At 43.3% G+C, this 23,861-nt stretch overlaps 1 protein-coding gene and 1 long non-coding RNA gene across 2 annotated transcripts; one reads left to right on the top strand and one right to left on the bottom strand.

Moving 5' to 3' along the window:
* Nucleotides 1-1,275: 1,275 nt before the first annotated feature.
* GLRX (glutaredoxin) lies at nucleotides 1,276-12,011 on the top strand. The gene is made up of 3 exons (XM_049868491.1): nucleotides 1,276-1,550; nucleotides 8,844-8,963; nucleotides 11,009-12,011. The coding sequence occupies exons 1-2, from the start codon at nucleotides 1,344-1,346 to the stop codon at nucleotides 8,955-8,957; spliced, it is 321 nt and encodes a 106-aa protein (XP_049724448.1). The 5' UTR covers nucleotides 1,276-1,343; the 3' UTR covers nucleotides 8,958-8,963; nucleotides 11,009-12,011.
* LOC126066979 (uncharacterized) lies at nucleotides 11,142-20,736 on the bottom strand. The gene is made up of 2 exons (XR_007515300.1): nucleotides 18,191-20,736; nucleotides 11,142-14,174 (listed from the first exon to the last, which is right to left on the bottom strand). It is a non-coding gene; the product is annotated as an uncharacterized LOC126066979 (long non-coding RNA).
* Nucleotides 20,737-23,861: the final 3,125 nt, after the last annotated feature.

The raw sequence follows: 23,861 nt of genomic DNA, 5'->3' as shown, positions 1-23,861 counted from the left end.
TAACAAGTTGCCTCCAGTTTCTCAGCCCTGACACATTCTTTTGGTTGACAGAGCTCTCACTTAGTTCTCTCTCTGTGACTCAGATTCTGGGTTTCCCGTATTGCTATTTTAATTTTAGTAACACTTAGAATCAAGAGTAAAAAGCTGCTCCTGGGATCAATTTTCTGACCTTGAAATCACATCACGCTTGGGATTCGACCAATATGTCAATGGCGGTGTCCAGCTCTGGCCCTGCCCCGCCTCTCCGAAGATACTCCAGTTTCAAGGTAAAATTTCATGGGGAAAAATAGATGATTTACCTTTAAAGGAGATGGTTTTTCCTTGATTTGATTATTCATCTGACTTACCCCACACAGGAAGGGTGAGGATCAGGCCTAAGAAGAGACAATTTGCTCCACCTTTAGGGAAAATGGGCACCATAGGGAAGAACATCAGATTTTCTAGCCCTACAGCCTCTGCCTCTTGTCCTATTTAAAAAAAAAAAAAAAAAGCATAATGTGATTTTGAGAAGGTAAGAAAAAAGTTGAACATGATAGCCAAGTTATTACACTACTTCCACTCACAAACGGTGATAACAGAGGGGCTGTGTTGGAATTTGCTTCCATACAAAACTCCTGTTCAAGCATTGTAAACTGAAATGCTTATGGGGTGAAGCAGATATCTCAAAGCCAAAGGCCAGCCAGGTGGGTGGGGCCCATAGCAAACTGGACCTGTCTGCCCTGTCCAAAGAGAACACTGGCTACTCAGCTTCAGCTGCTACCACAAAGAATGCAAGCTCAATATTGCCAGACCTGACCTTTTTAATATTACTATTTTCTTTGTGGTTAACAGCGCGGCTGCTAACCAAAAGGTCGGCAGTTCAAATCCACCAGCCGCTCCTTGGAAATCCTATGGGGCAGTTCTACTCTGTCCTATAGGGTCGCTATGAGTCAGAATTGACTCCACAGCATGGGTGGGTTTTATGAGTCAGAAACAACTTGATGGCACCGGGTTTGGTTTTTTGGGTTCTTTCCTCAGCCCCCTCCTGAGTCTGGTCTGTGCACTTTATGCTTCTCCAGAAGTTGAGTTGATTCTAACCTCTGCCAAAGGTCAGGTCTGATAATAGCACCGACACCCAGGGCAGAGCTGTTGGTGATTAAATAGGAAACATGCATTCATTGCATGTTCACCTAGTGAATCACACCAGACTGGAACGACTTTGGGGCTGTCCCTTTAAAATCAAACACGATACCAAGCAAACTCCTCCTCCAGGGAGGTTCCTTTAAAGGAAAGCCAGCTGTCTGGGCTGCAGGTTTACACTCTGCAATTGAGGAGCCCTTCTGGGGAGATAGCAGCTTGTCAGCATGGCTCAAGAGTTTGTGAACAGCAAAATCCACCCCGGGAAGGTGGTTGTGTTCATCAAGCCCACCTGCCCCTACTGCAGAAAGACCCAACAGATCCTCTCCGAATTGCCTTTCAAACAAGGGCTCTTGGAATTTGTCGATATCACAGCCACCAGCGTCATGAGCGCAATTCAGGATTATCTCCAACAGCTTACAGGAGCAAGAACAGTAAGTCTGGGGCTCTTTGAAAAGACAGGGACAAGGCTCCAGGTTCTGTTTTCTTGTCAGGGTTGTGAACGGGGACGCCTGTGGCTCTCTCTAGGACAAGGCTAGGGCTCCATCACTCCAGGGGTCGGGAGGGCTGTGCACAGTGGGGTAGGGCATCTGAGAGAAGACACTGCTCTCTTGAAGGGGCAGCTGGGCTGTAGCTAGTAGCCCTCACACATCAGAGGAGGGCGCAGCTGATGTGTCCTGTGTGCCCAGGGCCAGTGGACCCCGCAGCTTGTCAGGAGTCATCGTGGGAATTATCTGGAGCCCTTGTTCAAGCACTGCTGAGAAATGACAGTTCTCAGCTTGCGGGGCTAGGGGTGGGAGGTGGGGGTGGAAGGGCCTGCGGTGGTCTGTACACTTCCGCTTCTCAACCAAGGAGTCATGTGCCAGTTCCTTCTGTGTTTACACAGCGGAGTCAGACTTGCTGACCTTCAGTTTTCCTCCAGGCTTCCTTTAACCATAACCTAATATGTTCATTCTTATCTTGCCTAACTCTTCCCACTGGAAAAAAATCAAATGGCCATTATTTGCCCCTTGCTTAATTATGGGGTGTTTCTAGGCCTGTCATAGTGGGAAGGGGCACTCTGGGTTCTGGCCTGATACTGTGGCTTGCCGTGTGATCCTTGGGGACCTGGGCTGCAAGTTCAGATAAGAGCAGGTAACCTATGGGCTTTTTGCTACGAGTGGCCCATGGGGCCGCCTAAGAACTTTTTTCTCCTCTATCAGAATCAGAAAAGACTTCCTCTTCATCAGAGCTCATGGTTTCTGGTGGGTGGCCCAGTCAGCCAGTCACCTGAATCTGTTCTGGTAATTAGTGGGGCGAACCTACATTCGCTTTCAAGATCGACATTCTAGAACATAGTGTTTGCAGACGCACATACCCTGTTTCTGTTTTAGTTTGACTAAACCTTAGGGTTTTCTCTAGGTTCTGAGTATTAACGCCTTGGAGGTTGCTTCTCTCCTTCCTAATCCATAAGTCAGCTTTTTGGTATAGAGTGGGTCTAAATGTGTTACCTCACTGCTGCAAGAGCCCCAGTTGTGAACTGAAAGCTTTAGTCTCTGCTAGGTCCTGGACCAGAGGACACAGGGACAAGGAGGCTCCTACTGCCTAAGCCAGGTCCTGAGAGAGAGCAAGCAGTGCAGTTACTGCCATGGCCCCCTTGTGGCTTGCATCCATGGGGCCCTCTCAGCTGGTGGTTCTCAAACTTCCAAGGCACATTAGAATCACCTGGGGAACATTGAAAAAAAATCTGATGCCCAAGTCACACCCCAAACCAATTAAATTAGAATGGCAGGAGGCAGGAGCTAAGCATCAGCCATTTTTAAAGATCCTCAGGTGATTCTAATTTGCAACAAAGTTTGGGAGCCACTGCTGTCAGCCTGGCAGCATTTTGGCAGCATTCTGTTCTTAAGCAAATATTCAACAAATATTTTTAAGCACCTACTATTGTCGTTGTAAGTTGGAATTGACACAACGGCAACGGTTTTACTGTGTAAGGACTGGAGCCCTGGTGGTGCAGTGGTTAAGAGCTCAGCTGCTAACCAAAAGGTCGGCAGTTTGAATCCACCAGCTGCTCTTTGGAAACCTATAGGGCAGTTCTTCTCTGTCCTATAGGGTCGCTATGAGTCGGGATCTACTCAACAGCAGCAGGTTTGTTTTTTGTTGGTTTTTATGTAAGGACTATGTAAGCACCTACTATGCAGGGTAAGATCTTTACCTGTGTTTCTATCGACTATGCAAAGGCACTCAACTGTGTGAACCATAACAAATTACGGGTAACATTGCAAAGAATGGGAATTCCAGAACACTTAATTATGCTTATGTGGAACCTGTACATAGACCAAGAGGCAGTCATGCCAACAGAACAAGGGGATACAATTGGTTTAAAAAAAGGAAAGGTGCGTGTCAGAGTTTATCTTTTCGCCATACTTATTCAGTCTGTATGCTGGGAATAATTTGAGAAGCTGGAACGTGGTATCAGGATTGGAAGAAGACTCATTAACAACCTGAGATATGCAGATGACACAACCTTGCTTGCTGAAAGTGAAGAATACTTGAAGCACTTACTGATGAAGATCAAAGACTACAGCTGTCAGTATGGATTATATCTCAACATAAAACAAAAATCCTCACAACTGGACCAATAAGCAACACCACGATAAACAGAGGAAAGGCTGAAGTCAAGGATTTCATTTTACTTGGATCCACAGTCAACACCCATGGAAGCAGTATCAAGAAATCTAATGACATATTGCTTTGGGCAAATTTGCAAAGTGCTAAAACTCTTTAAAGTGTTAAAAAGCAAAGATGTCACCTTGAGCACTAAGGTGCCCCTGACTCAAGACATGGTATTTTCAATCTTCTCATACGCACAAAAGACTGAAGAAGAATTGATGCGTTTGAATTCCAGTGTTGATGAAGAATATTGAATATACCATAGACTGCCAGAAGAATGAACAGATCTGTCTTGGAAGAAGTACAGCCAGAACGCTCCTTAGAAGTGAGGATGGCAAGACTTCATCTCACGTACTTTGGACATGTTATCCGGACGGACCAGTCCCTCAAGAAAGACATCACACTGGGTAAAGTACAGGATTAGTGAAAAAGAGGAAGACCCTGGACGAGACGAATTGACATGGTGGCTGCAACCATGGGCTCAAGCGTAACGATTGTGAGGATGGCGCAGGACCAGGCAGTGTTTCGTTCTGTTATACATAGGGTTACTTAATTAGAGCTAACTCGATGGCACCTAACAACTATGTAAAAAGCCCTGGTGGTGCAGTGGTTAAGCACTTGGCTGCTAACCCAAAGTTTGGCAGTTCTAACCCACAAGCCTCTCCAAGCAAGAAGGATGTGGCAGTCTACTTTTTGGTAAAGATTTATAGCCTAGAAAACCATATGGGGCAATTCTACACTGTCCTACAGGATCGCTATGAGTAGGAATCAACTCAGTGGCAGTGGGTATGTACAGGAAGGAGCCTGGGTGGTGCAACAGTTAAGCGCTCAACTGACAACTGAAAGGTTGGCAATTTGAACCTACCCAGCAGCTCCGTGGTAGATCTGGTGATCTGCTTCTGTAAAGATTATAGCCAAAAAAAAAAAAAAAACCTACGGGGCAGTTCTATTCTGTCACATGGGGTCACTATGAGCCAGAATCTACTTGACGGCACCCAACAACAACATGTACCAGGCACTCCTCTGGACACTGGGAACACAGCAGTGAAGAAAATAGACAAAAACACCTGCCTTCATGGAACTTGCATTCTACTGGGGGAGATAAACAATAAATAAAACAGTTGTGTTGAAAGCTGGTAAGCAATATTGTGCTAAGGAGAAAAATTAAGTAGGAGAGGGGGCAGGTAAGGGGTAGGCAGCAGGGTGAAATTATAAATGCAGCCATCAGGTCCTCACTAAGAAGGCAACACTTGAGTAGATCTATAAAGGAGGTGAAGGAACAAGGCATGCAGGAATCTGGGGGTAGCGGTAACAGCAAGTGCAAAGGCCCTGTGGTAGAAGTGTGCCTAGCAGGTTCACGGAATAGTAAGGAGGTCGGTATGGCTGCAGCATTGTAAGATAGTGGGGAGAGCAGGAGGAGATGAGGCCTGAGAAGTAATGGGGGTAAATTGGGAAAGGCCTTTAAAGCTATTGTAAGAACTTTGGCTTGTACTCATACAAGATGAGATGCCATCAAAAGGTTTTGAGGAGTGACCTGATCTGACTTATGTTTAAAAGGGTCACTCTGGTGGCTGTGTTAAACCCTGGTGGCATAGTGGCTAAGAGCTACAGCTGCTAACCAAAAGGTCAGCAGTTCGAATCTACCAGGCACTCCTTGGAAATCCTATGGGGCAGTTCTACCCTGTCCTATAGGGTCGCTATAAGATGGAATCGGCTCGATGGCAATGGGTTTGGTTTTTTGGTTTTGGTGGCTGTGGGGAGAAAGACAACTTGTGTTTGTGGGGCAGTTCTCTTTGTTCTCACTGACAGTAACAGGCTCTCAGGTACCTGTCGGGGCTGGGGGGCAGTAAAGGGTATATTTCTTCTCCCTCCAGCTGAATCAACAGGGGCTCTGTATTTCCTGTTTCCCATGTGCTTTAAAGTGGTTTTGCTAGAGGGCCAGGGTGAGGCTGGCAACTGGGAGATATGGAGGCTACAGCAGTAATCCAGCTGAGAAATAACAGTAGCTTGTACCAGGGGAGTAGCCCAGGCGGCAGTGAGAAGTGTTGGGAACTAGCCTTGGGTAGCTGCATCTGAGTAACTCTGGAGTGCTGAAGATCTTGCCTAGCTGAGGCTGGGGCCTGGAGAAACCTAGCCCAGGAGACTAAGGCCCCAATGTTACCCAGCTTGTGTTTATGCTAGCAGTTCTTTTTCCTCTCACCAACAGTAACAGGCTTTCAAGTTCCTCTGCGGGTGGGGGGCAGTGGAGGGTGTATTTCTCCTTCCAGCTGAATCAACAGGACCTTTGTGCTTCCTGTTTCAAAACAGCACCCACGCTGTCCTGCACAGCTTGTGGTTCAGCTCCCTGGAAGGGTGACAGTAACCCCTGTGCTCTAAGGTGGTTTTGCTGTTCCCAGCCTAGAAAGTGGCTGTGAAGGCAGAGGGACCTCTCATCCCTCAGGCAAGCCAGCTTCTCTGCCACATGGTGTGCACAAAACTCTGCCCTGGAGATGGCCTAGTCTGTTTCAGGGCCTGGCTCAGGCACCTGGGGGCAGCTGTCAGACTGTAGGTTTTCAAAGCCTCAGCTATCCTGGGAGGAATAAATGGCTGTTCAAGCTAAATCAAGGAGCCCTGGTGGCGCAACAGTTAAACGCTCAGCTGCTAACACAAAGGTTGGCAGTCCAAGTCCCCTCAGTGCTTCCGTAGGAGAAAGAACTGGTGATCTGCTTCTGTAAAGATCACAGCAAAGAAAAACTTATGGGGCAGTTCTACTCTGTCATATAGGGTTGCTATGAGTTGAAATCGACTCCATGGCACCCAACGACAGTAATTTAACCTGCGGTTGGCAATCATGATCCCTTTAACCAGCACCTTCAGCATCACCTGGGAACTAAATAGAATTGCACAATTCTTGGGCCCCAACCCTTCTAGGAGATTGGGGGAGGGGGCAGAAGTCTATGTGTTAACAGGCCCTCAGGTGATTCTGATGCATGTTCAAATTTGAGAACCACTGACTAGGGAGAGGATGCTGCCCCTCAGGGCATCCTCACACCTTAATTCAAACTCAGGTGTGAACCGACCACACATGGTCAAAGGTAAAGTGGCAAGTCTTAGCAGTAGTGACAGTTGCTCAATTTTGGAAAATATGAAAGTTTGGGAGTGAATAAATCACTTGTTTAAGCTCAGATGATTTTTATTTAATTAGGCACTGACTTCCACAGAAGGAGCCATGCTATATAATTAAGACTCTGTTCTGCTTACTGTTACAGCTGCCCAGAGCCAAGTCTTTCTGGGAAGACAGATGCTGACAGCCCCCAACAATCTGGGAGAGGGGGACTTTCTTTTCTTTTGAAACAAGCGTCAAGGTTCAGAGGAAAATCCAGGTTTCTTAACCTCTTCTTTCTGCAGCTTTAAGTTGATAAAAGCAGTGGTTGCAAAGACTCCCACCCAGTGCAGGTGGTGTAGGCAGCCTATCTGTGACTAAACGTGACATTTCCAGGCACACACACTGCCCATAAGTGGCACTGCCAGCTTCAGAACTGAGTCCTGGGTGTTCTTTCCTGCTCTCTGGGCACAGGAAATAGCCAGGGAAATTTGGTGCCAGGTTTCTTTAATTTTTGGCCTTTATTTTAAAGCCCGTTTCCACCAGGGGTTCTTTCTTAATAAAATATTATAAAAATTTATTTGCAACAATTCAGCCCTTTTTCTCTCCTCTCCCATTCTCTAAAAAATTGACTTGAATTATTAAGCCTTCTGAGGAAAATCAAAAGCATTGAAAATGGTCTTACTGCTTTCTGCCTCTCGTCTCTCCCACCCCTTCTGATGTGTTCCTAGTTGGTATGTTCCTAGCGTTGGTGGTGAGGGCCTGCTTGCTTCTGATTAGTCAGGTGATCTATATTGTGTTTATTTCTTCACTGCTTATCAGCATTTGTGTAACACCGTGGACCTAAAATTGTTTGGGCTGCACTGAACGGACTCCCTCCTCCCTCAGTATTCTAAAAGCCCTCTGGGATTTTGGGATGTGCCTGCACCTAGCAGCAGGGAGGGAGGGTTGAGTGTGGCTGGAGATGAACCCACGTACCAGGCGTAATGATACATCAGTCTGGCTTGCCTTGCCAGGTGTGAAGGCAGGGTAGATGAATGTCCTTGGTCCCACAGCTGTAGCATTTAAACACCTTATGATGAACCAGGGATTAAGGAACAAGATTCAGATACCACCGCCCTTTGCCCTGGTTAAGGACAGAGCTCACCTGTGTTTTAACAACTGAGAGAGATGACTATAATAAACTGCAAACTTAAAACTCAGGGACAGGGACCTAATATAATTTCTTTTCCAATTGTGTTTAGAAAAGAATTCCTGGTTACTGTGGCCCTGGTAGCACAGTAGTTAAGAGCTTGGCTGCTAACCAAAAAGTTGGCAGTTCGAATCCAACAGTCACTCTTTGGAAATCCTATGGGGCGGTTCTACTTTGTCCTATAGGGCTGCTATGAGTTGGAATGGACTCAATGGTTTTGTTTTTTTTTTTTTTGGTGGCTCAGCTTAAGAGCTCAGGTGTGGTCACAGCTGCCGAGAAACCAGAATTCAATCAGGGCAGTAGACCTGCAGCTAACCACAATTCTTTTCCTGACACTTGTCCTTCTAGAGTGAAATTTTTAAATCACTTTGACAAGCTGGGCCAATCTCATGCACAGTACACTCAATTTGAAAAATAGCCTAGCTTAAAAACATTCTTCAATGAATAATTTTACTCTTAAAACAGTAAGAATATTTGTTCTGAAAGGGTAAACATGAGGAGGTTGTAAAGTGATTTGAAAGCTATGGATCACAGAAAACATTTGAGGAAGGATAAAATATTCTTTCTACTAGCAGTGTCTGACCCAGTAAAGGAGGGAAGGAATCCATCCTGAAGTTGTGGTCCCTTCCGCACTCCTTTTTTGGGTTTCCCATGCCCTTTCCTTTGGCCAGCTCTTTTGTCCTTACACAGGGAGCCTAGCCCAAGAGTAATAGGGCCCCTGGGGGAGGGCAGGGAATCGCTCTTTCTAATCTACTAATATAATTAAGTTCCTTAAATGTCCTGGTTTATTTGCTTTTCTAGGTGCCTCGAGTTTTTATGGGTAAAGATTGTATTGGTGGATGCTCTGATCTGATAGCTTTGCAACAGAGTGGAGAGTTGTCGAAGCAGCTAGCAGATATGGGGGTTCTAGAATAATTACAGGTGAGTAACAGGTGGTAAGGAGCCCTGCTGGTACAGTGGTTATGTGCCCGGCTGCTAACCGACAGGTTGGCGGTTTGAACACACTAGCTGCTGCGTGAGAGAAAGATGTGGCAGTCTGCTTTTGTAAACATTACAGCCTTGGAAGCCCTATGGGGGCAGTTCTACCCTGTCCTACAGGGTCACTATGAGTTAGAATAGACTTGACGGCAATGGATAGGCTAGGTAGGTAATAGGCGGGACACAGGGTCCAGAATACCGGGAGACGATGAAATTCTACTGCCATGTTTTATTATACTCCTTGAAGGTATTCTGGCTAGGAAAGTGTGACATCGATCATTTATGAATTTCACATTCTACAAAGGGATTAATTGTGTCAGTGGGAGAAGTTCTTTCCCTCAACTTTCATTTAACAAATATCTATTGGGCACCTACTGTATACCTGGCACTGGGAATATAGTAATGAGAAAAAACAAAACAATAAACCTTGGAATTTATATTCTAGAGAGGTAGATGGATCAAAAACAAGTAGCAAATAGTTCCTGAAAAAATAAATAGAATAATGGGATAGAACATGGAAGGAATAGAAGAGCAAATTTAGCTAAGATGATGAGGGAGGGCCTTTCTCAGCTAGTTGAGCTGAGACCTGATAGACAAGGAGGTAGCCAGGTAAATATTAAGCAGAATACTTTTCAGGCAGAGGGAAGGGCAAGTACAAAGGCCTGAGGTGACAGAAGTGTGGGATCTTCAAGCAACAGAAAGAAAGCAAGAGCAGATGAAGTACAGTGAAGCTGAAGGATGGTAAGAAAAGTAGGCAGAGACCAGAGCACACAGGCCTTCTAGTCCATGGTTAAGAAATATGGATTCATTTTAAGTGCAATGAAAAATAAAGGTACTTCTGCTTTACCTGTGTCCACATGGCAATCAACTCAATCTAACTGGCTTCCCAAATGCTAAAACAAAGTTGTCTAAAATTATTAAACTAAAGGAGATCGTTGGCTGAATGGAAACTGTCAGATAATAGACGCTTTAGGAAGAAACCGAGACAGAATTGGGGTCTAATGTCTTCCTCCACACCCCGGCTCTCCAGTATTGATAGCGCCAGCTGGCTTCTAAATAGGCCGATTCCACTGACATCATATGCAGAGAGATTCAAGGGTTTCTTTAGTTAAGGAATAAATTTATGGTTCTTTAATCAAAACATTCTTTAAAGGGGTATCTATTGCCCAATATTTATTGCCTAATAATATTAACTTACCCTTTGGGCAATGAGTATGAGTCGGAATTGACTTGATGGCAACAGGTTTGGTTTATTTTTTTTACTCAGAATAGTAACGGAAGTTTAAAAAAATCCGGGAAAAAAAAAATACAACTGAGTCTCTGAAATAAAGTCAATATTATAAACCTTCCAACCACAATTCTACAACATTGTCACAGCAGGCAGACAGTCTGTTTGGGTTAGCTTTCTGGGATCACACAATGCACTAAAGCACTCAAAATCCAATTCGCTGTTGTGTCAAATGTCCCTATTCTGGGCCACTTTTAGCAATTTAGGTTTAGTTTACAAGTGGTAGTTGAGGAAATGGTATTTCCTATCATCCCAGGAAAGTGATCTTTTTCCAGGAAAAGGCAGGTGCTGGAGTTGCCTACATTCACGAGGCCTTTTCCTTCAGTGGAATCCCTGGGTGGTGTAAACAGTTAAAACACTTGGCTGCTCACTGAAAGGCTTGAGTCCATCCAGAGGTACCTCGGAAGACAGGTCTGGAGACCTGCTTCCCAAAAATCAGCCATTGAAAACCCTATGGAGCACAGTTCCACTCTGATACACATGGGGTTGCCATGAGTGAAAACCAACTCCACAGCAACTGGGTCTGTTTGTTTTTTCCCTTCAGCATTATATGCTATCAGTATTTTGCCAGCAACTACATCTCAAGGCCACATGTAATAAATGTGTTTAAATAGCAAGAGTAACTGGTCTAGTAATGAAAAGGAAATGGGGGGAATCTGCTTTTCTAAGAAAATCCAATTCTTTGTTTCTTTCCTGGCAGAGCCCCCAGGCTGATGTCTCCTCGGGAGCTGGATGGCATCACAAATGATGACAGAATTTCCTGGTGGATGGATCTGGGACTGTTCTTTCCTGGCTACAGCAACTGTTTACTTAAAAATCTGAAATACCTTAACCAAAAAAAAAAAAAAAAAAAATGGGGAGGGAGGGAGGAGGAAGATATTTGGCAAAAACTGCTTTTTTCTTTTGGATCATTTATTAAAAAGTAGACCAACTTGCCCCAAAAAGAGGGCCAAAAAGGTTAATGTATGGTCTTAGGTTTCCTCTGGGTTGGCCTTTTGGGTTCCAAAAGACCAGATCAAGTTCTGGCTTAGGATTCACTCACTGACCGAATGGTGTTCTCCCTTTTTGGTATGTTTTTCCTACAGTGTGTCTCCATGTGCCGGTACTCCTCTACCTCTAAAACCAGTGTTTTTAATCACGTTTACTCTTGGCCCCCCAGGATGAGTCTATACTTGGTCTTCTGTAACTGCCCATGAGCTAAAATTATTTCTCTGATCTTGACCTGATGGAGTTTGTACTATGAAATCAATAACCATTTTGAAGGTACTTTTTCAAACTAAATGCATCTCCCTCTTGCCATCTCTACCACTCCCCACCTTGAGAATCATGCTCTGAACCAGTGTTCTCAAAATTGACTCACGGATGTCACAGGAAGTGTTTAACAATTCTGTGCAGGGTCTGAGGACCCAATGTGGGGACACTCGACATGAAAAGTTGAGCACTATTGGTCTCCACTGGGTGCCCCAAGGTCAGAGACACAGATGTAGGTGCTGTGATCATGTGGTGACACTCTCACATAAAATGGTTGTCCAGGCAATCCTGAACAAGTGTATGTTAATTTGACGTAGGTTATCAGCAAAACTAAAAAATTATCCAAGACCTGCAGCTCCCGCCCCTAAGGAAACATTTGTGGGAAAAGTCAAGGAGCCAAATTTGAGAAACATTGTCTTAAATCATTCTCAATCTTTCTTGCCATTTTTTTTTTACACTTGAAAAAATTTCTTACTGTGAAGTATAATTTTTCTATTCTAGAATTACAAAGTTAACTTCCTTCTGTGGTCTCTAGTACAAATAGTTGATTTCTAATAAAGAAGTATACATAAATGATGAGTCAATGACTTTGTCAAATTTTTTCCCATATTCTCAAGGCCTTACAAAATGGTATTAGTGGGAAATATACCAATTTCAAGCTTTATTCATGTTTGTGGCCTGCCATCATAAAGGCACGTTTTGCTGTTACTCATTGAGTACAAACAGTTGATATTATTTAATGTTGAAAGCCATTTGAATATTTGAAAATAATTTGAATGTAGTATGTAGCCTACTGAATTATGTTTAGGGTTCAATAATAGTCTTTTTCAATTCCCACCTAATACTCATATATTTTTGGCTTCCTTTCCTTTCTTTTATAGGTTCTAGCCATTCCCTTCAACCAGGCTTGCTGTGGATGATTGTGCAGGTTACGCACTGAACAACACTGAGTGCCGCCACCTGTGCAATGTGCAGCCTGCACAGCCCTTGATCCGCCCTGGATCACTTGCCTGTGCTTGCACAGTTGTGTGCCTTACTCATCATGTCTCCTTCTCAGATGCCCTTCTCCTTTGTTCTACTCTCCAACTCCTCATTCTTCAAGGCCTGATTTACAGGTATACTCTCTATACATCCCCTCTTCTCTCACTGCTTTTTGACTAGGGGGAAAAAAATCAGTGCTCCTTCTACAATCCTGAAGTGCTCTAGTTATAGGTGCTTTATAAGCCTCGTAAGACTGTAGTATTGTAGTTAATTATCTGTATTGCTCTCTTGCCAGATTTAGAAATACGCAAAGGTAAGAACCTTAACCATCTTTGTATCCCCAGTTTCTAACACAGCAGTTTGATTTTATCAAAGTGTAATACACGTACTTGCTTTAAAAAGCCCCACAGCACTAAAAGTCTTTCCTGCTCCAGTCCTCCCTAAACCCCACTCCTGACCACACATTGATCAGCTTCACAGGGGTATTTAAGCCTACTTTCAAATACTGTGAAGTGTATTAGACATAAAGAAGAGTATATACCACAGTACATAAATTTTACTTAACACCCATGTGTCTACCTCCTAGGTTAAGAGATAAAGCACCCTATATACAGGGTGCCTCTGAGGTACTGATTGGCCCATGTGTCTCCCCCAGGTGTATCCTCTTCCCTGGCTTTTTTTTTTTTTTGTAATTTTCATGCTTTTTATAGTTTTACTCCCTATAATGTCCCTAAACAATACATTTTAGTTATGAAAAGCAACAGCAAGCGCCAGCTTAGCTGTGCAAGGGCAATATTATCACAACTAGATGAAGAATCCTGTGAGAAGCTAAGCTGAACAGAGACCCAGCGGGTTTACCAGAACCTCTTTCTGGGGAGGTCAGAGGGATGGTCCTGAGTAAGTCTTGGAAACACAGGGTACCCCATGGTTGGGAAGGCTATAATGTGAGCTAGGTACTGGGCATCCTCCAGAAATATGGTCAATGGGAGCAGGCTGTGCTGCATTTTCTGCTTCTAAGCTCAGCATGGCCCACTTCTAGCTTTCAGGAGTAGCTCAAAGCACACCACTTTTGGAGGGGGGGTGAAGGGACAGGTTCGTAAAATGAGTCTCAACTGGCTGGGTGTGTGGCATGGAGAAAGAAATGTCATTAGCACGAGATGAGCTAAGTACAGATAAGGATCTGCTTCAGGCTCATTTGGGCATGCTGTCCTCAAGTTAAAAATGTACAACTGCAGAGCCCTCAACATGGGGAGTCACACTGCTCCATCAGGTCTGGACTGGTTACTCTGTATGTCTTATACACAATACACAGCTCTCTTCCTCGGATATCCCTTCACTGTCTTCCTGGAGATTCCTTTGACCTCTCTCCTTTGCTGGATCTTCTGTTTCCTGTGTCCCACATACATTAGAATACCAGCTAAACCTCTGTAGCAAAGACAAGAACATGATAGGGTGTTATCTCTTGTAACAGTCCAGAGGCAGTGACGTTGCTCCATCCGGGAGTCGTATGTACCACTTCTGTTCACATCCCCTTGGCCAGATCTTCTTCTTGTGGCCCCACTCAGCTGCAGGGGAGGCTACGTAATGTTGTCTCTGGTTAGGAATCCTCTTGCCCAACTAAAACTCAAGGAGCTCTGTACCAAAAGAAGGGGAGAATGGATATTGAAGGAAAATAGCAGATGTGTCTTTTTCAGTCTTCTCTCTTGTTTTGGAGGACCATGTTCTCTATAGCTTTTGAGAAAGAATGGGAGGTAAACTTTTTGAAACTTTGCTTGCCAGAAGAGATCTTTATTATACCCTCATACCCAATTGATAGTTCATCTAGGTATAGAGTCTAGTTGGGAATCATCTTCCCAAGTTTGAAGGCATTGCTCATTGTCTTTTGCCTCAAGTATTGCTGTTAAGAAGTCTGAAGCCATTATGATTCTTCATTCTTTGTATATGACCTGTTTGAATTGTCCCATCCCCCCTGTCCAATCCCCCCCGCCCCCCCGCCCCCACTGGAAGTTTACAAAATCTTCCTTTTGACCCTTGGCTCTGAAGTATCTTAATGATGTACCTTAGTGTGGGTCTATTTTCATACATTTTGGGGATACTTGGAAGGCCCATTTGACCTGACAACTCCTGTCCTTGGAAATATTATTGGATTATTGATCATTTCTTCCCCTCCATTTTCTCTGTTCTTTTTCTGGAATTCCTAGTAATCAGATATTGGCCCTCCTAGCCTGGAAACTCTGGTGGCATAGCGGTTAAGAGATGCGGCTACTAACCAAAAGGTGGGCAGTAGAATCCACCAGGCACTCCTTGGAACTCTACGGGGCAGTTCTACTCTGTCCTATAAGGTCACTGAGTCGGAATCAACTCGACAGCAACAGGATAGGTTATCACGTTTTTAATTTCCAATAGTTCTTCAATATTATCTGAATGTCCTTTTTTACAGCATTCTGTTTTGTTTCATTGATGAAGTCTTATCTCTGAGGTTATTGTAATTTTTCAACTTTTACTAAGTTGTTTCCAACTATAATATTTTTTATTTCCAAGAGCTCTTTCTTGTTCTCAGTTGTTTCCTTTTTCTTGTTTCATAGGTTGTATATCTCCCTGAAAATATTAACTGTTGTTGTTGGATACCACTGTGTCAGTTCTGACTCATATCAATGGCATGTGACAGAGCAGAACTGTTCCACTGGGTTTTCTTTTTCTTTTTTAATTTTTATTGTGCTTTAAGTGAAAGTTTACAAATCGTCAGTTTCTCATACAAAAATTTGTATATGCCTTGCTATATACTCCTAGTTACTCTCCCTCAATGAGACAGCCTGCCCCTTCTCTCCACCCTCTATTTTCATGTCCATTCAGCCAGCTTCTAACCCCCTCTGCCTTCTCCTCTCCCCTCCAGACAGGAGCTGCCCACATAGTCTCATGTGTCTACTTGATCCAAGAAGCTGTCTTGGGCTAACAGAACGTCTGGGGACCATGACCTCCAGGGTCCTTCTAGTCTCAGTCAGACCATTAAGTCTGGTCTTTTTACGAGAATTTGATGTCTGCATCCCACTGCTCTCCTGTTCTCTCAGGGGTTCTCTGTTGTGTTCTCCATAGGGTTTTCTTGGCTGTGATCTTTATGGAAGCAGAGTGCCAGGTCTTTCTCCCTCAGAGCCACTGAGTGTGTTTGAACCACCAACCTTTTGGTTAGCAGCTGAGCACTTAACTGGTATGCCACCAAGGCTCCTATATTATAGTTGGGGTTTTTTTTTAAAGTTGTCTTCTGATTCCTGTATTATCTCTTTTCCTCTGAGTTACTACTTTTTCTGTTTCTGTTTTACATTTAAAAGACTTCCTTAAACATCTGAAGATTTGGCTCTGTCAATATTTATAACTGAGGCACTGAAAGGCTGGTTGGAAAATTTGTGTGCATGAATTGGGTTCGCCAACTTGTGGGCTTCACCAGAGTTTCTGTTCAAATGTCATCTTCTTAGCAAGGCCTCCCTGATTACCCTACTTAAAATTTAACCCCCCCCCCAAACTCCCACTTAGCATTCCCTCTCTCTCTTCCTTGTTTTATTTTTTCTATAGCATTTATCACCTAATGTATACTAATTTTGTTTATTGTCTATCTCCACCCCTAGAATGTAAACTCCTTGAGGCCAGGGATTTGTGTCTGTTTTATTTATTGCTGTATCTGCAGCATCAAGAAAGCGCCTGGTACATAGTAGGCACTTGATAAATATCTCCTGAGTTTTGAATGAATGAGTGAGTGAATGATCAGGTACAGACCTGACCATTTCACTGGGAGATTCCCCAACAGTCAGTTCCTGGACTTTTGAGCTGTTCAGTTTCTCTAGTTTTGCAGCTTGGGGGTTGGGTCTTGCTGCCAGCACTCTAGCTGCCAAGCAGGGGAAAAGGCTTGGCAGCTCCCTCGTCAGTGTGCAGACTCTCATGTAACCTCCTTGTTTCTGTCCGGCTCCTTGCTGAGGAGCTGTGTGATATGCAAGAATAGAAAAGACTGTCATCCAAAGAGCACACAGAGCTTGATGCAAGGAGTTGGCAGAGAAAAGTAGCAAGAATAGCCAAACAAAATTTAGAGCCAAAGCTCTACTCCTTTTAACTTAACAAAGGAAATAATTCAATCCTCTGCAAATGTCTCATTTTAATAACTACCTTTTCTTTGCCTCCAACCTGGCTTCTGAAGTAGGAAGCCTACCAGCCATTCCTCCCAACTGAGGGCTGTCCACAGATGGCCCTTAAGGGGAAATAACAGCCAGGGGTGACAAATGGGTCTATGTGGCTCAGACCACACCATTTATAACCCCAGTGAGTATTATCAGGCCATTATCTTGAAATTTGATTAGAAAAGAAAGGAACGCTCTCTAATTCACTACAACATAATTGTTAGCAGATCCTGGAAAATATTTTAACGAACTGAGCTTCTGAGATATTTTACATAAAATCCATTTCTTATATTAATAGCAGGCTTTTTTTAAAAAAAAAAAACTTAAATATACTGAACGTTTGAAGGGGACAGAATTGAATCATGCCAGGTAGTGAAGATTTCTGGCCTGGTTCCTTTAAGCACAAGTGATACTTAAACACAGGTCTATATTTACACACAGGTTTATATTTCCTGTCCCTGGGTGACTTTTCTGGTAAGCTGTGCCCTTGGATTTCTTACCCAAAGGCCCTTCCTATAACCATCTAGGTGCATGCAGCTGAGTTTTCTCAAGACAGAAGACAGCAACTGCTTTCTTCCTTTTCTCTTATGTGCCTTGTGAAACTTGGAGTATTTCATATATAAAATTACAAGTTGTTTTTTCAATATTAAAAGATCGGGGCAGACCACAACCTCTCCACATGGAGCGATTGTGCTGTAGCGATCGACTGAGAAAACAATAATGGCCATCGACTGAGAAAATAATAATGGCCAACAGCTACTATAAATTCTAGGATGCTTTTTAAAAAGCAATTAATTGAATATTTTTAATAGGCAATTATATGCATATAGCAATGATAAACCAAAACCAAACCCATTGCCATCGAGTCGATTCTCATAGCAACCCTATAGGACAGAGCAGAACTCCCCCATAGGGTTTCCAAGAAGAGACTGGTGGATTCGAACTGCTGACCTTTTGGTTAGCAGCCATAGCTCTTAACCACTACACCACCAGTATAAATTTGTTTCCTATTCCTAATATTTTTATGTATATGCATAGACACGTACATACACATATATAATCTGACCCACTCAATAGCCCTGAGGTCCCCCAGGGTCAGCAAATCACAAGAAAAAAAGTTTCTCAGGCTAAAGATTACGTATGTTAGTGGGAAACTTATCGCTTACTCCTCAAATTTCTAAAAAGGTGTGTGGGGGGTTTATTTATGCCAGCTCAGAGAATGTTTAAGGGAGCACTTTGCATCTTTTGCTCCATCCCTCCTTTTTACTGCTTCTCCTCCCATCTAGGGGAAGGGGGATTTCTATGGTTAGATTAAGGACGGTCTATCAGACATTGGGCCACACCTTAACACCAGGGGTGGGGATAACTTGGCCTTGAAAGGTGGCCTAAACCTGGACCATCTCCTTCCTGATACTGCCTGCATGGGCCTTCTAGATGGGGAAAAGAACCTGGGGTCCTCCTTGGTTTACCTGTCTGAGGGAACCCACCTTCTTCTCTTCATGGAAGCAGCCTGTGACCCTCTTCCACAGAACTCTCCAATCATCCAGTGACTGCATTTGTGGGGTCAACTTGGATCTTTCATGCAGGGGGCTGGGTAAACTCAAAAGAGATTGACTTAAGACAAAATCTAATCTTGTAAATTGAGTCCTGCCTCATTAACACAACAAACAACTACCGATAATTCTACCGCATTAACACCATAGAGGTAGGATTTACAACGCACAGGAAAATCAAATTAGATGAAAAAATGGTGGACAATCACACAATACTGGGAATCACAGCCTAGCCAAGTTGACATTTTTGGGGACACAATTCAATCCATGAGTCTCATCCAGTGTTTCTAGGCAGTGTTTTGTTCTGTTGTTTGTAGGGTCATTAATGAGTTGGGACCAACTCAACGGCACCTAACAACAATAACATCCAGTGTTTCCCAGGGGTTTTAAAGATGTATATAATTGCCCCTTTGGTTAAAATAAGGTGAATGAAAGAGCCTGCATACTATGATGGTAGGTGCCTAGAGACCCAAGTGCCTAGACATTGAGCACTCGCTAAGAACCAAGCACATCTTAAGTTCTGCACGTTTTCACTCATGTAATCCACACAGTAGCCCTATGAGACAGCTACCACTATCATCATTTCCATTTTACAGATAGGGAGACCAAGGCACAGAGAGATTAAGTTGCCCAAGGCCACTTAACTGGTAAATGATAGAGCTAGGATTTGAGCCCAAGAGGCTTCCAGGAGCATGCACTTAAAGCCACTCCACCCTTCATTGCTTTTCATGGTATGGGGGCCCACCTGTGTTTCTCTGGCCTAATAGAATGATGATGAGCCTCCATGGGCTCTGGGCACTGAGCCACATCCTCAAGAAACGACTTGATATTTCTCCATCATGGACAGATTCTTAGTTTAGTGTTTCCCAGAGTAGGTTTCCCAGGAGACTAGGTCCATGGTACATTAATGTTACATAAAAATCTGCCAAAAGAACGAACAAATCTGTCTTGGAAGAAGTACAGCCAGAATGCCCCTTAGAAGCAAGGATGGCAAGACTATGTCTCACATACTTTGGACATGTTATCAGGAGGAGGACATCATGTTTGGTAGAGGGTCAGCAAAAAAGAGGAAGACCACTAGTACCTGGAGAAAGACATCGTGCTTGGTAAAGTGGTGGGTCAGCAAAAAAGAGGAAGCCCCTCAATGAGACAGATTGACACAGTGGCTGCAAAAATGGGCTCAAACATAGCAACAATTGTGAGGATGGTGCAGGACCGGCAGTGTTTCATTCTATCACACTTAGGGTCGCTATGAGTTGGAACGGACTCGACAGCACCTAACAACATAACATTTTCCACATGCTATTGGCTGCCCCTCCCCCTTTTTGGTAAGGTGCTGGATTTTTTGTTCGTTTATTTGAATCAGTAAAGAGTACTTCTCAGTTTCAAGCTTCAGGGTTAGTACCTTGGTTCAGGTAATGTAGATTGAATTACTATTCCTTTGATAAAAGGCAAGTTCAGTAGGTAACAGGTTCCTAGGTCAAAGGCATTTGAAGTCATTTCAGCAGGCATGAGGGACTTTTAGGAAAGATGAATAGTATCAGCCATAGACATACAAGCTTTATGAACTGCTTGGAGTTATGCTCAGTCTACTCTAAGCAAGTTGGGTAACAGTGTCTGATAAGGGCCTTTCCTCTTTCCCTATCCTAAGTTCATATATTCTGGGTTTTTTGTTTTGTTTTGTTTTTTTGTGCTATGCCTAAAAGTACTGAAGACATTATGAGAATAGGTATAAAAGTTTGTCAAGGCTTCTGTACTTCAGTTTGGTCCATAGCCCTCCTCTAACTTCTCCTTTTCCCTATTTTTATTCAAAATTTACTACTTACTGTATAAAGCTTCCTTTCAAATACTTCCGATACTTGGAAACTTCAGTCTATAAAAATAAGTAATTTCTAACTACCTACAATACTCCCTCACCAAAATAACACCAAATTAAAAAAAATTTTTTAATTGAGACCCATATTTTAGATACAGTTACAGCTAATGGACAATGCAGAATTTACTCAGGGCGACCCTAATGTGGAACCAAAAATATCACCTTTGCACATGTTTCATATTTCTTACCACCAGTTTGCCAGTGAAGCAAATGGACATTGCAATTATTGTCAGATTGTCAAGCTATAAGAAAGAATGAAATTCATCTCTTGTGGCCCACGAATTTCATCTAACTTGGCCAAAGCCATACACCTACTTAGCGGTACAGCCTAGACTCAGGGAGGGGGGGGAAGCAAAGTAAAAACAAGTAAACAATGCAACAAAAACAGACTTATAATTCCCAATCCATACTGAAAATTTGCTTCATGTACATAAGTCCAACTGTGTAATTCTATTGCACTGTGGTAACAAGCTTCTTTTTGAAGCTTGGGGTAATAGAGGTTCATGTTTACAACATACTGTTGGAAGCAATATTACTTATTTGTCTTAGAATTATACCCAGATTAACTTTTATTAGTTATACTTCTAATATTGAGGATTTAAGGATCAAGCTTTAAATCTAAGTTTATCTATGATGCATTCTCATTGTACAGATTGAAATTAATACCATTCTTAGCCTCCTACCAGACATAAGAATCCTAATACTGTAGTCTCAGAGATGCTGCTTGCTCTATTCCTACCCGCAACACCCCCCCATGTCAGGGTAGTGGTTTTTTGTTTTGTTTATACGGAATTGCTTTACACTTAGCTTTTCCCTACATTTCTAGGTCCTTTTCAAGACTGAGATTCAATTAACTGGTCCTCAAGGTGAGGTGCTCCTTTTCTATCCAGTTTTGACATCCATCCTACAACAGAGCCAAAGTAAAAAGTACACAACTGATTATATCACCCTCTACCTTTTAATTGCTTTAGTCTCTCCACTAATCTCAGGATAGAGTACAAACTTAATATATGTGAGCTGGCCCTTCCTCTCCAGGCTCATTACTCACCGTTTTTAATGCCCCCTCCCCCCCCACCTCCCATCCATCTTTCGAGAAGCAAATTTTAACATCTTGGGGAAGTTTTTCCTAACTGTCTAAGACTGGGTCAGACATCCCTCCATTGTTCTTAGGCTCTTTATGCTTACCTTTAGCTTTATACTTTCGACTGCATGCTTATAATTGCCTACTAATTTGTCTCCTGCACTGTTCTGTAAATTTCTTGAAGTCAGGACTTTGTTGCTTATCAAAGAAATAATTTCATTGGACCATGTGAAAACAGGCAAGGGTGACTTTTATTCAAAAAGGATGATTGTGATGCATCAATTGGTCTCAACCTACCTGGATCAAAGGAGAATGAAGAACACCAAGGACACAAGGTAATTACAAGCCCAAGAGACAGAAAAGGCCACATAAACCAGAGACTACATCAGCCTGAGACCAAAAGAGCTAGATGGTGCCCAGCTACAATCGATGACTGCCCTGACAGGGAACGCAACAGAGAACCCCTGAGGGAGCAGGAGAGCAGTGGGATGCAGACCCCAAATTCTCATAAAAAGACCAGACTTAATGGTCTGACTCAGGCTAGAAGGACCCCAGTGGTCATGGCACCCAGACCTTCGTTGGCCCAGGACAGGAACCATTCCCGAAGCCAAATCTTCAGACAGGGATTAGACTGGAAAATGGGTTGGACAGGGATGCTGGTGAGGAGTGAGCTTCTTAGGTCAGGTGGACACTTGAGACTATGTTGGTATCTCCTCCCAGAGGAGAGATGAGTGGGTGGGGGGCGGTTAGAAGCTGGCGAAATGGACATGAAAAGACAGAGTGGAGGGAGGGAGTGGGCTGTCTCACTGGGGGAGAGCACTTGGGAGTATATAGCAAGGTGTATGTAAGTTTTTGTGTGAGAGACTGACTTGATTTGTAAACTTTCACTGAAAACACAATAAAAACTAAAAAAAAAAAAAAAAAAGAGGAAGACCCTCAATGAGATAGACTGCACAGTGGCCGCAACAACGGGCTCAAGCATAGCAACTATTGTGAGGATGGCATAGGACCAGGCAGTGTTTCGTTCTGTTATACATAGGGTTGCTATGGGTCAAAACCGACTTGATGGTACCGAACAACAACAAACATAAAAAAAGAGTTCCCTGGTCAGATGAGTTTGGGAAATGCTAGGCTATGTGATGTGCTAGCCTGCAGGCCTTGTACTCATTTTGAGAGTCCAAGCCTTTTATTCTGTAAAATTTAAAAACTGATGCCCTCAGCCTCACAAAACTCTAAAAGCATACAAACATTCACCTCTGACGTTTGCTGAAATATAGAAAGGGGAAAGAAAGGATGAATGGTGTGGAACAGCCTCCCTGAGGGGCATCTCCAGTTTGGAGGGATGAAGTGGTAAAGATAGGTTATGTAGGGTGAGCTCAACTAAAGCCAAACCCACTCATACTTCGGCCCCTCTGTAGATGTACTGTGCTCCAATGTGTTAGAAGTGGACATCTGACTTGCCCTGTTATAGGCACTTCTGCTTACTGCCTGTCTGGACATTAGCAGCAGGGCAAGAACATAGCACTGGAAAGATCCTGAAAGTGCCATATGTACCCAGGAGACACTCCCAGAGGCTTGAGAAGCCTCTGCCAGTGTTCGCCAGGCTGCTAGTTTACCTAGGGACTTGTCAGAGTCTTTAATTTGCTAGGGTGCATTGTGAATTTCCAAAGTAGTACTAGCCATTATTTCTCAAAGTATTTAACTAGCAATTGTTTCTTCAAGAAGCACCTCTCAGAATTCCTTTTATGAGTCAACAGCATAAGAAATGTTGTCGTATGATCCTTTCACTTCTCTCCCCTAACTCACTTTGCCAATCCTTACTTGCTTTTCTGTGTAACACCATTTCCCTCAAGCAATGTTCACCTGGCACACCATGCCAGTGTTCAGCAATTCTTCCATGTCAGCTTCCTTGACCTTATTTCATGTTCTACTCCATTGATAAGGAAACATGCTCCCTTTTCTTCTCACTATTACCCACGTGGGTATCTCCAACTCTTTGTGACATTTTCACAGTGCAATTAAGTTCAAATTCTCAGAAAAACAAGAACCAAAAGCATCAAAAACATCAGTAGAGATGCATGTGACGAAGTATAGCTGAAACCCAAATGAAACCCCTGACGAATACAGGTCAGAGTGAAATTTCCAGTTTCCAGAGCTTTTTGGATTTTGGAATGGCGGGTAAGGGACTGGGGGCCTCTCTGAGCCAAGTGCTACACATATGTTGCCCCTTTTAATTCTCGCAGTGAGAACTCAAGCTGGAGAGATTGACTTACCTACACAGCGCAGAAACAGCCTAACTAGTATTTGAATCTAGTCCATGTTGTTCCTAAGACATAAACATCTATCCTTGGAGCTGCAGCATCAGGCTCTATGGCCAGTTCCCATCAGAAACTGTGCTGCATAGATGAACATTCTCAGAATAAAGAAACCTTGCTCCCTGCTGTTGGGGCTAAATGAACCCTGCAATCAGTTACATTTTTCTCTGACCATTTCATAACAGGATAGTCTGTGGTACTGTCTGGTTTCCTGTTAACGGTCTTGGGTTACTTACTTCAAATATCAACGATAATTGCAGTGTCTAATATGATCAGTTTTTTTTTAAATTAACAACTTGTGGCACCAACAGTTAAGCACTAGGCTACTAACTA

Source organism: Elephas maximus, chromosome 2, assembly GCF_024166365.1.
Source record: "Elephas maximus indicus isolate mEleMax1 chromosome 2, mEleMax1 primary haplotype, whole genome shotgun sequence".
Taxonomy (NCBI): domain Eukaryota; kingdom Metazoa; phylum Chordata; class Mammalia; order Proboscidea; family Elephantidae; genus Elephas; species Elephas maximus.
The sequence above is the reverse complement of the archived record's forward strand: the minus strand, read 5'-3'. Positions and strand labels throughout refer to the sequence as shown.

Bases quoted from the DNA above. Each gene is read 5' to 3' on its own strand.
- GLRX (XM_049868491.1), top strand. From the start codon at position 1,344: ATGGCTCAAGAGTTTGTGAACAGCAAAATCCACCCCGGGAAGGTGGTT. The intron at 1,551-8,843 runs GTAAGTCTGGGG...TTGCTTTTCTAG, and splicing joins AGCTTACAGGAGCAAGAACA to GTGCCTCGAGTTTTTATGGG.